The sequence below is a fragment of the Epargyreus clarus genome, unplaced genomic scaffold (genome assembly GCF_041222505.1).
Source record: "Epargyreus clarus isolate Ecla_fem2 unplaced genomic scaffold, WU_Ecla_fem_2.2 ptg000036l, whole genome shotgun sequence".
NCBI lineage: Eukaryota > Metazoa > Arthropoda > Insecta > Lepidoptera > Hesperiidae > Epargyreus > Epargyreus clarus.
This window is the reverse complement of record NW_027332241.1, coordinates 1,002,073-1,020,667: the sequence shown is the minus strand read 5'-3', so window position 1 is coordinate 1,020,667 and position 18,595 is coordinate 1,002,073. Positions and strand designations below refer to the sequence as shown.

At 36.4% G+C, this 18,595-nt stretch overlaps 1 protein-coding gene across 2 annotated transcripts in view; it reads left to right on the top strand.

Moving 5' to 3' along the window:
- The window catches only part of LOC140756895 (uncharacterized), a 28,740-nt gene extending 10,630 nt beyond the window's left edge, over nucleotides 1-18,110 (top strand). For both annotated transcript variants that reach the window (XM_073092431.1, XM_073092430.1), the window contains exons 2-11: nucleotides 5,551-5,686; nucleotides 7,364-7,469; nucleotides 9,893-10,424; nucleotides 12,058-12,250; nucleotides 13,664-13,770; nucleotides 14,677-14,775; nucleotides 15,223-15,291; nucleotides 16,351-16,434; nucleotides 17,229-17,308; nucleotides 17,855-18,110. In XM_073092431.1, the coding sequence (XP_072948532.1) occupies nucleotides 5,551-5,686; nucleotides 7,364-7,469; nucleotides 9,893-10,424; nucleotides 12,058-12,250; nucleotides 13,664-13,770; nucleotides 14,677-14,775; nucleotides 15,223-15,291; nucleotides 16,351-16,434; nucleotides 17,229-17,308; nucleotides 17,855-17,878 (1,430 nt within the window). In that variant the 3' untranslated portion in view covers nucleotides 17,879-18,110. The remainder of the gene's footprint in view (nucleotides 1-5,550; nucleotides 5,687-7,363; nucleotides 7,470-9,892; nucleotides 10,425-12,057; nucleotides 12,251-13,663; nucleotides 13,771-14,676; nucleotides 14,776-15,222; nucleotides 15,292-16,350; nucleotides 16,435-17,228; nucleotides 17,309-17,854) is intronic.
- The last annotated feature ends 485 nt before the right edge of the window (nucleotides 18,111-18,595 follow it).

The window sequence follows — 18,595 nt, the reverse complement described above, 5'->3', positions numbered from 1 at the left end:
AAAAAGGGACGGTTCCGTTCAAAGCGGCAAGTATGGTCACTTACGACATGTCCCCGACTGACACGTCACCCGAATGACATGTTGTCGGGTTTGATAACAACACAATGATATCTTTCGCTATTGTTTTGTTGTTTTTATAGCGATGTGTGACCTAATTCTGTTTGCTGTGTCGAGTGGTCGCTGTTTTTCCTGTTTTTATATATGTTTTTTGTCACGTGGTCAACGCGGTAAAAAATGTGAATTTTTGCTCGATAGAAAACCTGTGTAGTATCTTTTGACGGTGGTAGAACCTTCGATTCTGGCGGCACCACCGCTACACCTATTTCTGTAATAACAGCAGTGTTAAGCGCTGCTGTGTTCTGGTTTGAAGGGTGTGGTAAGTATGTCACTTATCCGAGGCGTAACTTAGTCCTCAGGGGTAGCGGTGCATGTGTGGCCGACCTCAATATCTAATCCAATCTGGGGTTGATTACATATGTACCTACATGGGTGGCAGAAGCCACTTACCAGCAGGTGGACTGCATGCTCGTCTGCTACTTCTATATTATAAACAAAATAAGTGTGCTTGTGACCGGAATCGAACCCAACACTCATAACTCATACTGGCCGTGTCACTGCCGCTGTCATAACAGGAAGAGTAATGTTTTGATTTGATTCAGCACCACAAAATGTATTTAAAATTTACACATACAAATTTTTGGGGAAATCCATCCGATAGAAATTGATTTTCCTTCTTCCCTATTTAAGTTTATTTGGGAATAATGATGCTTATTAATGGATCAGGGGCCGTTCAAGTATTACGTAACGCAATTTTTGAAGATTTTTGACCCCCCCTCCCCCCTTGTAACGCACCGTAAGGTTTTTCTATAACCCCCCCCCCCCTCCCCCTCTCTAAACGTTACGTAACACTCAAGTGTCCATTTTTACCCTAAACTCGCTAAAAAGTTATGTTATAGTTTTTATCCTTGGGCGTGTTCAGCCGAACTAGGTATCCTGAGAATTCTAAGTTAGTTTAAGTATAATCAAAGCATATATACTGCTATACTGTACTATACTTAGTCTAACTCAGAATACTCAGGACTTAGTTCGGCTGGACCCACTCATTCAAGGGATTCCCCGTAAAACGTAAATGAAATGGGTTGCCAATTTAGGAGTTTTAATTCTCTATTTTTTTATTAAAAAATGTTACGTAACGTGTATTAAGAAAGACCCCCTCCCGCCCCTGTAACGCATCGTAACGTTTTACAAGACCCCCCCTCCCCCCCAAATTGCGTTACGTAATACTTGAACGCCCCCCCATGTGTATGTTGTTGAAAACCAATAATAAGATTTTATTTAACTTGCCTTGTTAAACTAGTTTGTATGCTTCATCATCATCATCATCCCATTACTGTACCACTGCTGGGCACGGGTCTCCTCTCAGAATGAGAAGGATTAGGCCATAGTCCACCGCGCTGGACAAGTGCGTATTGGTAGACTTCACATACTTTTAAGATTGTTTTTTTATAAATCTCTCAGGTATGTAGGTTTCCTCACGATGTTTTCCTTCGCCGTTTATTAAGTGATAATTAATTTCTAATACGCACATACATTTGAAAATCAAAGGTGCGTGTCTGAATTTCAACTTCGGACCCCTCGATCGAGAGGCCGAGTTTCTTAGCCACTAGGCTATCACTGCTATAATTGCACTGATTTAAAAGTAAATGGACAAAAAATGATTGTTTTTATGGTTCCATACCTAAAGGGTAAAAATTCGCCAAGTACTAGTCAAACTCGCACATGGAGGCTTCCGTACCACCAAATGTTCATTACATTTTATTTATTTTCATACAATAACCATATTAAAATATGTTTTATTGTTCTTATTTGTATTTATTATAATAGCAGTTATAGTAGTAAATGGATTGTATAAAATTTAACGGTCTTCCTTCTACGGTTTAACAGTTAGATCGGAAAATGCCGAAAAATACCGGTTTGTTGTATGGAAACCCCCTTTAATATTCAACTTTATTGAAATTTATACATAGTACAACAGGAACCGCTGTAAAAATACAAAAAAATAGAAGCATCAAAATAGATACGGGTCGTATATTGAGACTGCAATATTTCGTTATTCGCGTTATATCTTGTAGCGTAATAAGTAGACAGTTCAAATATTCATAATACACTAGCTGACCCGGCAAACGTTGTTGCCATATAAATAAAAAAAATGTTAAGGGTGAACAACCCTTAGGGTATGAAAAATAGATAGTAGCCGATGCTCAGACCTACTGAATATGCATATAAAATTTGGTGAAAATCGGTAAAGCCGTTTCGGAGGAGTACGGTAACTTACACTGTGACACGATAATTTTATATATAAGATTTACTGCCTACGGTTGCTATGTATACAAATAATATAACATAAAACATACATTAAAATTTGATGGTACGGAACCCTCCGTGTGCGAGTTCGACACACACTTGGCCAATCATTTTGTAAATGTAACTGATTAAAAATATGATTCTAAAAATTAATTCAGAATAAAAATAATGAAGAAACATGAATGTTGTATATTTCCTCACTATATTTTCCTTGATTGCTAAAACGTGTGATAAATAGTTAAATGTAAACTGTCAATAAATAATATAAGCTGGGCTATCACTGTCCTGTCGTGAGGACTGCGGACGAGTGCTACTAGCGTACTGTTACGCGGCAGCCCTTGATTGTCTTTTAAAAAAAACACACACTCCTGTCACTACTGGTTTAATGTCTTTTAAAAGTACAGAGATTTTATCCCCTCACTTTTCTTTTATAATATTGAATTTAAATGTTTCGCGGACTCGGATTAGGTGCAACTGGCGGCCACATGGTTGGAAGGCGTTATATATTAATTAAGAATGATGAGGTCGGCAGTATATTGCTAAGGAATATTGAATATAACAGTACCCGTGGTCCCGACAAAGCGTCCAGAGGAACACCGTGGGGTTTTAGCCAGGAGTCCGGCATATCCACAACGCTGTCCCCGCGGTTGAGAGGAACATGAGAACATGAATGGTTTCGCCGCGAAAAACATGCTATCATAGTTCTCAAAATCAGTGTTCTCGAAAAACTCAGGGGTTTTTAGGGTTCTGTAAGAAAAAACAAAAACGGGACCCGTGTAGGATCACTCGTGCGTTTGTTCTTCCATGTTAACATCTATAAAACCGTTTGGGCAGCAGGACGTGTTAGAGAATAAGACATGCATGTTTACGCTCGTAAAACATTACCCTCTGCACTAGCATAAGAAAGGTGTTAAGCTGTTTAAATTGATAAACTGACTGTTCCATTTACTTATAACTAGCGATGCCCCGCGGTTTCACCCGCGTTAAAAAGGAATCTAACAATATCATAAACATAAAAAAAAACATCGAGACTAAATGGTCTTTGAAATTTGCTTCCTGGAGCCTAATTCAATTTCGAGGTCTTCCTTTAGGATAATATAAACGTAAAATAAAACAAAAACTCTATTTTTCCCCCTAAATGTTTTGTTATTTCATGTCAGATGCGTTTTTGTTTTACCACGTTTTATAATGAATTCACGGAAACGTGGTCGAACGGGATAAAAAGTCCTATGTCCGTCTCCTGGTTCTAAGCTACCTCCCCACCAATTTTCAGCCAAATCGGTTCAGCCGTTCTTGAGTTATAAATAGTGTATCTAACACAACTTTCTTTTATATATAGATATAGTAGAGTAGCAGACGAGCATGCAGTCCACCTGATGGTAATTGGCTACTGCCGCCCATGGACATCTGTAATCAACCCCAGATAGGATTAGATATTCCTACCTGAGGTCGGACACCACACGGTCGGTCTACCACAGATGCGCCTCTACCCCTGAGGACTAAACTAGAACGCCTCGGCCCACACCCTTCAAACTAGAACACAGCAGCGCTTAACACTGCTGTTAAGAGACAGAGATAGGTGTGGCGGTGGTGCCGCCGGAGTCGAACCACAAAGGGTTCTACCACCTTCGAACATACATACAGTCGAAAAACCTTACCCTCTGCGGGTAAGAAAGCTGTTATTTCGAAGTTACAAACATACAGCTCAGTTTTATTAACATTATTTTGTATACACGATAAATGTCTGCGGGTTTTCCCCCAAATATGACATCACTAGGATTAGAAGCTGTCACCGTTCTATATTTAGTCTGAATTTTTTTATGTTTTTCCCTAAGTATTCATTATTCGCAGTTATACTTGAAAGGGATGAAAACGCCCTAAATATTTACGGTAATGACATTGAAGGGATTTTTGAAGGTAGTAGAACCCTTTGTGGTTTGACTCCTGCGGCACCATCACACCTATTTGTACCTTTTTTTTTGTTTTCGAGGGGGAAACCTTTAAAAGGTACCCGATGACGTGGGAGCGACGCCGGGTTATGTGGGATTTTTACCGCATTAAAACCCTCCCCGGTGGCCGTCCTCAGCGCTTAGTGGAGAACTCCGGGATCTCCAATGGAACACAACCGGAGTCCTCCGAGCGCGATGCCCACCTATTTGTACCTGTAACAGCAGTGTTAAGCGCTGTGTTCCGGTTTGAAGGGTGTGGTAAGGGAGATATACTTTTCCGAGGCGTTCCAGCTCTGTACTCAGGGTTAGCGGTACATGTGTGGCTGACCTTAGGAATCTAATCCTATCTGGGGTTGATTACAGATGTCCATACGGTAGTAGCCACTTACTATTAGGTGGACTGCATGCTCGTCTGCTACTCCTATATTATAAAAGTAATGAAAGGACTGTTATATATATAGACGTGGTCATGGACCGTGGCGAGACAAAATTATATTGGTGGTTATTGATAATTTATGTCATTTTTGAGTAATTAGGGTTCCGTACCCAAAGGGTAAAAACGGAACCCTATTACTAAGACTTCGTTGTCTGTCCATCTGTCACAGGGCTGTTTTTCCGGAACCGTAATAGATAGACACGTGAAGTTTTTACACGAGGAGCATAACGGTGGCCGCTATAACAACAAATACTTAAAATAAAATAAAGTTGAATATTAAGGGGGGAGGGGGGTCCATACAACCAACCGGTATTTTTCTGCAATTTTCGGTCTAACTGTTAAACCGTACTGGGAAGACGGTTGAATTTTTACAATCCGTTTACTATTACTGGTATTATAATAAACACAACCATAAAACATATTTTAATATAGTTATTTTAATTATATTATACGTATATATGTATACCCCAACGCCATCTATTGTTGTTTCAAATAACTAAGTATTGTTGAAAATATTAAAATGAATAAAAATAAGTAAAAACAATGAATAGTGGTACGGAAGCCTCCATGTGCGAGTTCAACTTGTACTTGGCGAATTATTATTTTCTATTTTTATATTCTCGGAATACTCAGTCTTGCTTTGAGTTCTGAAATGTTTGATTTCTGCAATGTCTTTTGCAATGAAAGTGTGATAAATGAGTGCATAACGATGTTTTATTAAATGTTGATGATTATTGAAGATTATATTGTAACTTTGGAATCCCTTTTTGTTTAACATATGTTTCTTATTTATCTTTGCAGGTCAATGGAAGACGCTAAGTAAGGACGCGGTGCCATCACAGAACCTGCCCAAACTCAACCCCGACGGCACAGTGATGGTTATACGCAAAAGTCGCACCGTTAAATACAAGGAACACAAGAAGGATGATATTGTTGGGTGAGTTGTTATGTTTCTAGTTGTTATAACTAATGATGTGCCGAGTCGGCCATTTTTGGTATTCGAGTACTTTAGTACTCATATAAAAAAGAATCGAGTCAATACTCGAGTCCAAAGTATTCACAAAGTACTCGAGTACATTGCAACATACAGTCCAATAGCACGGAAGAGCAAAAAAAAGAAAAAAACGCCACTCACTACACAAAATTAAACAAGTTTTTACTTGTACGAGTTGTAGTTGTAGTGTACGAGTATCGTCAGTATTCGAGTATCACTGGTACTCGAGTATCACTATTGGTACTCGAGTATGCGATTTTATGTAAGTACTCGAGTACTTACTCGAGTCGACCTGACTCCGCACATCTCTAGTTATAACTAGTGAATGCAATCCCGACTCGAGATCGTAAAGTCGAGTTCCCGCGGGATTAGAAATATCAATCCCGGGATCCCGAGATTTTCGGGATCTCGTCTAGTTAAAAAATCACATCACTGTAAACGATGAAAACTGCTTGTTGGTTATAGTGAGGTTAAATAAAACAAAATATTATTGGAAACAAAAACCTTTATCCTTTCATTTAAGTAAATTACGAAATAATTAACAGTTTTACTAAAATAATCAAAACAAGGTATAGAATAAATATAGTTCAAAAAATAAAAAACACGCTTTTATGATAATAAAAAATTTACTCAAAAGTAGAAAATAATTTTCAATTAAGGAACAGTAAATAGCATAATTGTGAAAAAAGCGTGGGGTGCTCCATTTATCAGTTTTCGAAACGTTTTCGAAATTGATCCCGAAAAATTACACGGGATCTCGCGAGATCGGGATCCCGCGAGATCGGGATTGCATTCCCTAGTAAGAACGGAACCCTATTACTAAGACTCTGCTGTTTGTTCGTCTGTCCGTATGTCACGGGGTTTTAATCTCCGGAACCGTAATAGATAGACACTTGGAATTTTTACAGAGAATGTATAACGGTGGCTGCTATAATAAGGAATACTAAAAAAAGTTGAATAAAAAAAGAGGTCCTCATACAACAAACTGAACAAAAAAATGAAAATTTTGGTGGTACGGAACCTCCGGGTGTGGTTTCGACTTGCATTTAGCCAATTATTAGCTTCACAAGTATGTAGTGATACGAATCGGAAACTACCATTTGAAACATATTTTCTTGATAGGTCAACACCGTTGTTTACATTTTGGACACCTAATTATGAATCGGACTATAGTTTAAAATTAATCATACATTTTGCAGACTCATTTAGTTTGGATGACAACACATGATTATATCATTGACGTCATCAAAAATCCAATATGGCGGTCCCAATTATTATTTATGCTCTCCCATATTGGTATCAAATGAAAGAGTTTTCTAAGAAAAATATAGTAGAATGACATCACCAAAATTTTTTTTTAAATATCCATTAAAAATTATTACTTTTTTAAGAATAGTCATTTAAATTTCATGATTTTTTTAATTATGCTAAGAGATCACCATAACAGCCGATGATAATTTGTTTCTAATATGCTTATATCTTTGAAAAATCAGTGGTCTGGGATTTGAACCTCGGACCCCTCTATTAAGAGTTTCTTAACCACTACGCTATCACTAATACGTTCTAACAATGAAAGCTTTTTAAAAAATTGGTTCTAATACACATATTGTATATTTCCAGGGACAAACCGGAGAAATGGTCACCGCTAACCAACCACACTGGGGTGCCCCTGACCGGCACGCCGGACAGGACAGTCCCGAGTGGCATGGAGACCCACGACAGCGCTGTGAGTACTTATATATCTATACTAATATGATGAAGAGGAAAACTTTGTTTGTTTGTTGGATTGTAATGAATAGGCTCAAAAACTACTGGACCGATTTTAAAAATTCTTTCACCATTCGAAAGCTACATTATCCACGAGTAACATAGGCTATATTTTATATGAAATATATTTTATATATAGATTTTGAGGCGGTACAAAGTTTGCCGGGTCAGCTAGTGTTATAATATAGGTGTAGCACACGAGCATGCAGTTCACCTGATGGTAAGTGGCTACTGCCGCCCATGGACATCCGTAATCAAGCCCAGATAGGATTAGATATTCCTACCTGAGGTCGGTCACAGATGCGCCGCTACCCCTGAGGACTAAGTATCGCCTCGGAACAGTATGTCTCCCTTACCACACTTCAAATCAGAACACAGCGCTTAACACTGCTGTTATAACAGAAATAGGTGTGGTGGTGCCGCCAGAGTCGAACCACAAAGGGTACCACCTTCAAATACAAAAATTAACAAAATCTTTAAAATACATAATTTGTTGGGATTGGTAGTCCGGATAATCTCGGATCCGGATAACCGAGGTACGGATAATCGTATTTATACTGTACCTCGGATAATCATTTTTAACTAAGAACATAGATTAGTAAAGATTACTCACTCCTAACAAGAAAATGTACCCAGTTTTGACAATTGAAATAGTTGCGTAAAAAAGTTTTGCCACGTCACCCTTGCTAAAATGTCCCTAAAATATTTGAAATAATTATTTATTTATTATGTAAATTACGCAGTATTAGTTATTTATTCGTAAATTTTCTCTACAAATGTTTTTATTTGTCAAGAACTCAAAAAAAGAACTTACTAATAAGCCGTTTGTGGCTTCATTCAATTTAAAGGCGGCGAAGTATCTTTACTAATCTATGAGTAAGAATAAAATTAAATAACAAACCAATTTACTAATGAAGTGAATTAGCATTAATAAATATGTACCTAATTTGACTTTATTTGGTTATTGTAAATGACATTGAACAATGTTAATTTAAATATGTTTAAAAAAAACTAAAAATAAATCGTAGACAACGCCTCGGAATATATTGAAACTCAATTTGCAATTTCTAAGGTGGTAGAACCCTTTGGAGGCACCACCGTCACACCTATTTCTGTTATAACAGCAGTGTTAAGCGCTGCTGTGTTCTGGTTTGAAGTGTGGTAAGGGAGACATACTTTTCCGAGGCGTTCCAGCTTAGTCCTCAGGGCCAAAGCCGCATCTGTGGCCGACCTCAGATAGGAATCAAATCCTATCTGGGGTTGTACAGATGTTCGCACGCCAGTAGCCTTACCATCACGTGACTGAGTGCTCGTCAGCTACTCCTATATTATAAAAAAAATATGCTTTAAAATTTTATCAAGAGGTTTAGTCTGTCTTTATTGGTTTGTGGTAATAAAACTTCTACCAGAATTTGAAATTTTATGAATGTCATTCCCATTTAAACTGAAAAAAGTTGCTGAAAAACGTGAATACAAAATTACTTTAAGGTATCATTAATATACTCGTTCATAAATTTGAAATAGGTCAATTTTTTTAAGCAAATTATGTGAGATATATAAAAAATTGTTGCAAAAAATCTAGCTATTGGGTTCAACTATAGAGAATTATCTACAATCCCATGCAAACAACAATAGGAATGATGACAATATTAAAAAATCAAAGAATAAATGATTTAAGTAAAAAATAGTAATTTTTGAGAATCCTTTTAACACTGTAAAAGGATTCTCAAAAATTATCCAGTTTTAATATAAACTTTAAATTTATTATATTTTCAATAAAACAAAAGTATAAAATACTGCAGTCGGCCATCTTGTCCGAAACGCTAATCGGGGCGTATGACTTCATTTTTAGGTGTGTCACAGAATTGCTTAAAAGTTATATATGGGAAGTTATAGTGTGACGTCAGCAACGGACGCCATGACACCCGCGAGCGTTTTCGCGCTTAATTCAAAATTTTGTTTTAAAAATGCTATATTTTCGTTAATACTGAATTTATTGCCGAAATAATACGATTTTGGAATCAGTACACATGTATAGTCCGCGCCAAATTGCGAGTCTGCTCCGAATATAGAAACGAGTCGCGTCGCAATAGAAAATTGTAGATATTAGCGGGAAAAATCTCCCGCGGGTACATAGCTGCGTTAGTGTGCCCTTACGTTGCTACGGAGTATATGCTTGTAGTTGTGTTCGACCGCATTGGCTCTCTGACTGACACTGCGCGCAACAAATTCAGAGCGGACTAGAAGATTGGCGCGGCCTATATTATAGATGGGGATTGGAAAATTTGTCATCATGCCCCTATAAATAAATATAGACATTTAGTTATCCACACAAGCACACACGAATACCATTTAAAATATAATTATGTTTAATTATTCCAGTTGTCCTACCGTCTCCAAAAACTGTCAGATCTCGCCAACATAATATCACCACATCAGAGCCAACAGTCACCAAGCCCTCCACAGCCTCAAGTGCAAATCAAACCTAAAAAACAGGATGCTTTCATGCAAACAGACCCGATACAAAACGAGGATGAGGACCAACAACAGAGCTACGAATCCTCAGAAAAGTCCTACAGCCCGACAATGGAGTATCAGTACAAAGAACAGGAGTACAAAGACCGCGAGCAATTCACTAAAGAACAAACGCAATACGTTAAAGAACAAACGCAATACGTCAAAGATCAAACGCAATTCGTCAAAGATCAAACGCAATTCGTTAAAGATCAAACGCAATTCGTGAAAGACCAAACGCAATACACGAAAGACGAAGAGTTTGTACAGAAGAAATACGAGATGCCCAAGGATTATACGAAGCCCGCTGATGACTATATACCGCAGACTAATGAGGAATATAACAAGGAAGCTGAGAAGTATGCATTGGAGAGGAAATCCCATAATGGATATGAGAAAAGTATGTATTTTTATAATATAGTAGTAGCAGATGAGTAGTCCACTTGATGGTAAGCTACTGCCGTATGGACATCTGTAATCAATCTCAGATAGGATTAGATTCCTATCTGAGTTTATATAGGAGTAGCAGACGAGCAGTCCACCTGATGGTAAGCTACTGCCGTATGGACATCTGTAAACAACCGTAGATAGGATTAGATTCCTATCTGAGGTCGTCTCAGATGCGTCGCTACCTTAGGACTAAGCTGGAATGCCTCGGTTAAGTATGTCTCCTTACCAGAACACAGCAGCGCTTAACACTGCTGTTATAACAGAAATAGGTGTGACGGTGGTGCCGCCGGAGTCGAACCACAGAGGATTCTACCACCTTGTGTGTTGTGATTTCGATTCGCAGGTGGCCAATTATTTTTATAATAATACTAGTTTGAGTGAGAAATGTGTTAAATTGTCAACTTTACAGATGTATTGTTGTATAGCAAGTTGAAAATCTATTATAATGTTCCTAAAAATAACCTTATCTAAGTCGAAAATAGAAATACTCGGAGAACAAAACGACCGCTTTCGAATGATTATATGATATCACTAGGATTTGCCCGCGGCTTCGCCCGAGTTTAAAAGAAAATAATATAACATACTAACATACATAAAACTGAAAATTCGTACCTTCAACTTTGCTAAAGATCATCACTTGATCAAATGCATAGTTTACGATTCAATCCTTACTAATATCAATTAAAATAATCGATGTTTTGGGTCCAAAAGATCGATTCTCCGATTAATCGATCATAGATCGCCATCCCTAGTTCCCGTGGGATTTCTGGGATAAAAACTATCCTATGTCCTTTCTCGGGTCTCAGACTATCTTTGTACAAAATTGATTCAGTGGTTTGGACGTGAAGAAAAGACAACCAGACAGACAGACAGACAGAGTTACTTTCGGATTTATAATATTAGTAAGTATTAGGACATAAAAAAATGTTAATGCGCGAAATCTTAAAATTAATGAATGGCGGGAACTTAACTGCCAACTTAATATGAAAAAATATGTATTTTTTTAAAATTGAAGCTTTTCCTGTTGTTTGTCATTTATCATTACTTCCCAGAATTTGATGCTTATAAGCGACACTATCAGATAGTGGAATAATATACAGGTGTATTTTTTTTTCAATATGAACTCGTTCGATTCTCGGTTAGGGAAAAAGGTATTTTAAAAAGTAATGGTGCAGTTTGAGTTTTTATCAAAATCGGCCTCGTAACTCCTTTCAGCATTTTTCGCAAATCCTTATAGTTACGGATTTGGCCCTGAAGGCCTTTTTGAAAAATTCACCCTATATATGTATATGTATGTACGAATTTAATTGTTCTGTTAATAACTTAAATTTTATTATAATTTTATTCTGAGGCGATTCATTATGATTGATAGTTCGATCTTCTACTACAGTAATATAATTTTTTTATCATTAAAAAATATTTTCTAGTTTTTAGTTCTATTAGCAATAAAAGCGTGTTTTTTTTAGTTTTTTTAAACTATTATTTATTTGTTATATTAACCATAAATGTGTGGTTTATAGTTTTTCTTTTTTAATAATTATTGATTTTTTTTAATAACCTTTTCATTCTTTTTTTCTTTCCAGCAATAGAATACCAAAAGCAGCTATCGATAGAGAACAACTACCAGAAGATCCAGGACATGTACTCGTTCGCGGAGAAGCACGCCGGCTTCGAAACCCGGACCGAGTTCGCGGCGTACCAGCCGACCTACACGGACAGCGCGGAGGTGTTGCGAGGACAGCAGCATAACCTGCAGATGTTGCAAGAGCAGCACAGGTGAATGATTGTTTGTTTTATTCATTCATTCATTTACTTAATTAATGTATCATTTACTTATTTATTTATTGCACATCTACAAAAAAATAAAATGATACAAAAGGACACAGGTAGGTAATGGTCACTCATTAATTCATTCGGTTATTTATTCATTAATTCCTTAATAATTAATTAATTCATTCATTCAGTTCAAATAATTTTCATTTATTCATTTATTTTTTTCATTTCTTAATTCTTTCATTTATTACTTGCACCTCTTCAAAAAATAAAATTACAAAAGGGCACAGGTAATATTTATTTATTTATTATTTTATTCAGTTATTAATTAACATTTATTTATTTATTTTTCATTTATTTATTGCACCTCTACAAAAAATAAAAAAAAATACAAATGGCATAGGTATTGTGTATTTATTCATTCAGTCATTCATTCATTTGACATATGTGATTTGAATAAATAAATAAATCATTTAATAATTCATTTTTTCGGTCATTTATTGTACCTCAACAAAAAATTAAAAAGATACAAAAGGACATAGTTAATGCTTATCTATTAATTAATTAATTAATTTATTTATTTATTATCTCTAAAAAATAAAAAAATAGAAATGGGCTCTGGGAAAACATAATATTGCATATGAGCAGATGCTGTTTGGTGTTTGTTTCGCGACATTAGTAATACTGAATAAAAAAATGGGTGATGTTGCATAGGAACATAGGTGACGATGCCCAGACACAATGTTGCGGAGCATAATAAACTTTATGCACATGACTTAAAAAAATATTGCATGTCTGGGATTCGAACCTAGCACTCCACATTATAGTCGTCACAATTTAATAGGCCCATTTTGACACATGTCATCGCTAGACTCTGAGCATGTGACATACCAATCGATTACCAAAGAAACCGATTTTTACGAAAAATCGATTACAACACCACATCGTATTGTATAGATTACTTAATATTTTGTATACATAATAATTATTTAATATTTTTCCAAATCATCTAAATATTTAATAAAAAAGGAGCAAAGAAAATAAATTCTAGTGTAATTTAAAAATTTAATCATGTTTACAAGACTAAATAAAACATCGCTCGTAAACTGTATTTTTTTCGTTTTATCATTCACTAAGAAACAAAGTCTTGATTATGTAATTGTTTGTTATGATGAAAAAGGGCTAAATAATTAGTTATTGATAATTCTAAGTATCGATTATTTGAAAGATCATCGATTATGGTTTCTCTCGAATGTTTTGAAGCCGCAATCTCTAGCCGTCACGTGGTCAAAATGGGCCTATTAAATTGTGACGACTATAGGCCAAAATTCGAACCAGTACACTATAATTTAATTATTTTAATATATTCGTTTAAGTTGAATTCTAATACAACTTCAATTTTCTATTTTATTACAGAATAAACGAAAATCAGAATTTCTTTAATGAGAATCATATAAAACAAGAGATAGACTTCGTTAGCGAGGAGGAGAAGTATTTGTACGAGCGGAATAAGGACCATATAGGTAAGTTTCTTTATATTGTTGCCTTGCGGAGGGTAATGTTCGATCGTATTTGTGTGTATGTATGTATGTATGTTTTATGCTAGTGTTATGTTTTTAAATATGGGAGTAACAGACGAGCATGCCTTTATATTCGTTTCCTGGTCGCGGAGGGTAATGTACTGCGGATGGTAATGTTCGACCGTATTTGTGTGTTTGTATGTATGTATGTTTTATGCTAGTGTTATATGTTTTTGTATATAGAGCATATATAGCAGACGGTAATGCTGTCCACAACATCAGGTTGTATGGACATCTGTAATCAACCTCAGATAGGATTAGATTAGACCTGTGATCAGCAACAAATGCTCTGCTACCTAACCGAATATCTCGGATAAGTATGTCTCTCTTACCACATCCTTCAAACCAGAATATAGTGACTTCTTACCACCAGGCGACCCGTCTGCCTTATCGTCAGGTATACACATAGATAAGTATAGATATCTCACCGCCTTGTTATTGAAGGAAGCCATTAAATGGCTTAAATGGCTGACATCGTCAGGCTGTCATGGTGTAATTTACGCGGAACATGCCCCATAAAGTGGTGCATAAACACGAAATCGAAGAAAAAGTGCGGAGAAATAACGTTTCATTCGTAAATGATCTAAAAATTACATTTTTTTAATATTTTTCAAACACGAAAATAGATGACAGTGAAAATTTAAATTGTCAAAACCGGTCACATTTTCTTGTTAGGAGTGAGGAATCTTTACTTATCTATGGGTAAACATTATAAAAATTAAGAAATTCGTATGACGCAATTCATGATGGCACCTGATGATGATACTGATGATGTTGTTGATGTTAATGATACTGATGATGATGATGATGTTGATGTTAATGATACTGATGATGATGATGATGTTCTAGTAACAGATACGGACGTACAGTCGGAGTACGAGCGGCAGGTGATGGAGCAGCGCCTGTTGCAACAGATGCAGGTCAAACAGGAGCCCGATGCTAGTAGCGGTACGTTTGTTTATTTAATTATTTACCAGCTGACCCGGCAAACTTTGTACCGCCTAAGAATCTATTTATGAAATATATTTACATATATACTCACCTTTTGAACCTTCCCTGAACTTCCACAAATTGTTCTAAACTAAAATTGCGCCAAGTCGGTCCAGCGGTTCTCGAGTTTTAGCGAGACTAACGAACAGCAATTGATTTTTATATAGATACAGATAGGATTAGATATTCCTACCTGAGGTCGGCCACAGATGCGCCGCTACTCCTGAGGACTAAGTATTGCCTCGGAAAAGTATGTCTCTTACCACACTTCAAACCAGAACACAGCAGCGCTACACTGCTGTTATAACAGAAATAGGTGTGACGGTGGTGCCGCCGGAGTCGAGCCACAAAGGGTTCTACCACCTTCAGAGTAATATGTAATTGTTTGTGTAATGTTTGTTTCAGGCTGTGAGAGTGTAATGCAACCGCAGACGAGTCCGTATTACAACACGAACGGACATACAAATGTTACAGGTGAGTTTTGTAACGATACTTCATATACCCGTTTAACAATTTTTAACCTCCTCCCCCTTAGACCTGATCTAAGTGCTAAGACACCCTCTTGAGTTTTGACGTAATAATTCAGAAGTACGGTTTAAATATTATTCTACCAACAGAAAGTTTAAAAAAACATATTTTTTTTCTTGCTTAGGAATCATAATTTACTGACAAAAAAAATAACAAAATAATACAACCGACTTCTATGTCACTATGAAGTAAAAATTAATTGAAATAAATTTTGGTTTAGTACATATTTCTGAAGTCGGCGCTCATATTGGACACGTTGTTAAATACACGCGGCTAAATATATTTCGTTGGATAACGGCGTAAACAGCGTGTCCAGTATGAGCGCCGACTTCAGAAAGATGTACTAAACCAACATTTATTTGAATTATTTTTTACTTTGTAGTGACATAGAAGTCGGTTGTATTTTTTACTCTTTTTAGGGATGACATACTAACGTTTACATCAATATAATAAATATGAATGAAAATACTTAATGAAAAATCTTCCAAACGCACTAGTCGGCCTTACGACGGCCTTTTGAAAGTTCCCCTCGATTTAGACCCTGATTTCCTTATAATGGGACCACCTTGGAAATATCTTTTTTCCAACTAAAAAAAAAAAAAATATCAAAATCGGTTCATAAACGACGAAGCTATCCACGAATAAACATAAAAATAAAATTCGCCTTGGGGTACGCGGGTAACGCAGTTAATGTGCCCGTACGTTGCTACGGAGTATATGTTTCATAAATTCATAAAAATATTTCATATCCCATCAAGTAAAACACGATTTCAATTGAACACGCCTATAATTGGCTTACATGCATAGAAAAGTTGTATACGTATAATATTATAGTTTATAAGTTTTGTTTGTTAAGCTGTTGGCGTGGTTAAATAAATAAATAAATAAATGTCAGTAGTTGTGTTCGACCTCAGTGGGTCTCTGACTACACCTACGCGCAACAACTTTAGGGCGGATTTTAAGTTTGTTGCGGCCTATACTAACATAACGATGTTATCCCCGCAGACGGCTACTACTCGCAACTGTCGCGGCCGGGCCCGGAGCTGCTCATCGCCAAGCAGAACGCTCTCGCCGCGCACACGCAGCTCTGTGAGTACACACACACCCCCTACCACCCCCTACCACCCCCGGCACACACCACTGTTCATAATATCCCGCCTTTTATACACCCCTACCACACCCTCCTGTCACACCACCACCATTTCACACCACCTGTCATACAACAGCATTTCATACCTCCTTTATAACATAACCCCCTACAGCATACCACACTACAATATATCCCCCTACAACACATTATAACATATCTCCCTTATAACATAACCCCCTACAGCATACCACACTACAATATGTCCCCCTACAACACATTATAACATATCTCCCTTATAACATAACCCCCTACAGCATACCACCCTATAACATACCCCCCTACAGCATACCCCCTACAGCTTATCCCCCTTATAACATAACCCCTTATAAAGTAACATTTACAATTACAATTACAAGTACTCCATTTACAACATACTTCCCCCGCTATAACATACCCTCTCCTACTTCCCTGCAGCCACTCTCCCCCAAACATGCAAATATCCCCTCATTCTTCAAATCCCACCTTTTTATCTTATCCCTTCCACCCCATCTCATGAGTAAATCCCAAGATTCCCCAAACCCCACCTCCACTTCTACCTCCATGTACCCCTCTACATTCCCATTTCTTCGTTTTAGGATACTGACAAAATACACAAATCCCACGCCCACTCCTAAATTCACTCTCCCCACTCTCGTAAACTCTCTCTCCCCATTCCCGTGAGTCCAATAATTCCCCAAATCCCATTCCCTGGTTTTAACACCCTATTATATATTATATTTGTTCTCCCCTACAGGGCAGAACACAATGAAGCGACCCTTCTTCTACAGTGAGACGAATCACTACAACACGCCGCAACTTATCCATAGATATGAGGTGAGATCATGTTAATACATATGTATATTTATTTAATATTGAAGTAAATATGTATAACACAATGGAACAATTCGTCTACATAGGTACATATATATAATTAATTAATTATAATCAAATTTTACTTAATCCCGAAAAGTATTAAGTAAAATTACTAAATTGCCCGAAATTGCCAAAGTCTGCTAATTATTGTAAGTTTTGCAAATTGGCTATTTAATGGCAATTGGCTAATTTTAATATGATATAAAAAGTTTTGCAATAATTAGTTCCCAATTTCATTTTTTTTGTACGTGATAACATCATTGTTAAGCAATTTCAAAAAAGGCACATTCTGTATGTATGTATGTATGTATGTATGTATGTATGTATGTATGTATGTATGGAATGTACGTGATTTTCTCAGAAACTACTTATCCCATTTAAATGGGTGGGTTTCAGTTGATGATATATATTTTTTATTTACAATGAAATTTAACTTCATCTGTACATAACTTCACACGAGTTTTTTGGTATTTTTTTCGATTTTGAATATGTTTTTTGATTTTCCAGGACGTAACGAGAATCCAACAGTGATGAGAGACATTCCAAAGTTTTCAAAATAAAAATATATTGTATAATTATAATATACTGTAATATAACAAAAACAAATTCTCTATTTGACGGTAATCTCTCCCGTGGTCATACATTTTGTTGTATGTATAATTATTATAATAAATGTATAATTATTTTTTCTCTTGTATAAGTTTGGATTTTTCGTTTCTTTGACTGTAGCGCTTTTAAAATTGACTAGTGTTCGCCTAAAAGATAAAATGCGATCGATATTTTTTGATGAATTGATTTTTTTTTATTTGTCACTAAGACTTGTCAATCGGAAATCGGAAATGGTCAAAATGAAAATTACAAAATTTTGTGTCAATTTTTTGCGGATCGATTTTGAATACGGCAGGTTTAAATTTAGTAATTTCTAAAATTCGATTCAATGTCAAAAAGTACTCATTGAATAAAGGTATCGAATACATAAGTATCGCTATCGAATACAAAAATACTCGATACCGCAAAGTATCGATACTTTTTACTTAGTTTATTACTGTTTCTGCACGCTTGGCGTTTGCCGTAAACTCCAAACGTCTACAAATGTTTGATCAAAAGCTATGCTACAAATCTACACAAAGCAACACAAACGCTCTATTCATACGTTAGAATTCGTGATAGTTTGGTAAGCGTGCGGGCGGGCATAAGGCCTATATCGTAAAAAATAACTGTGTTATGCAATCCTGCACTATTACTTAT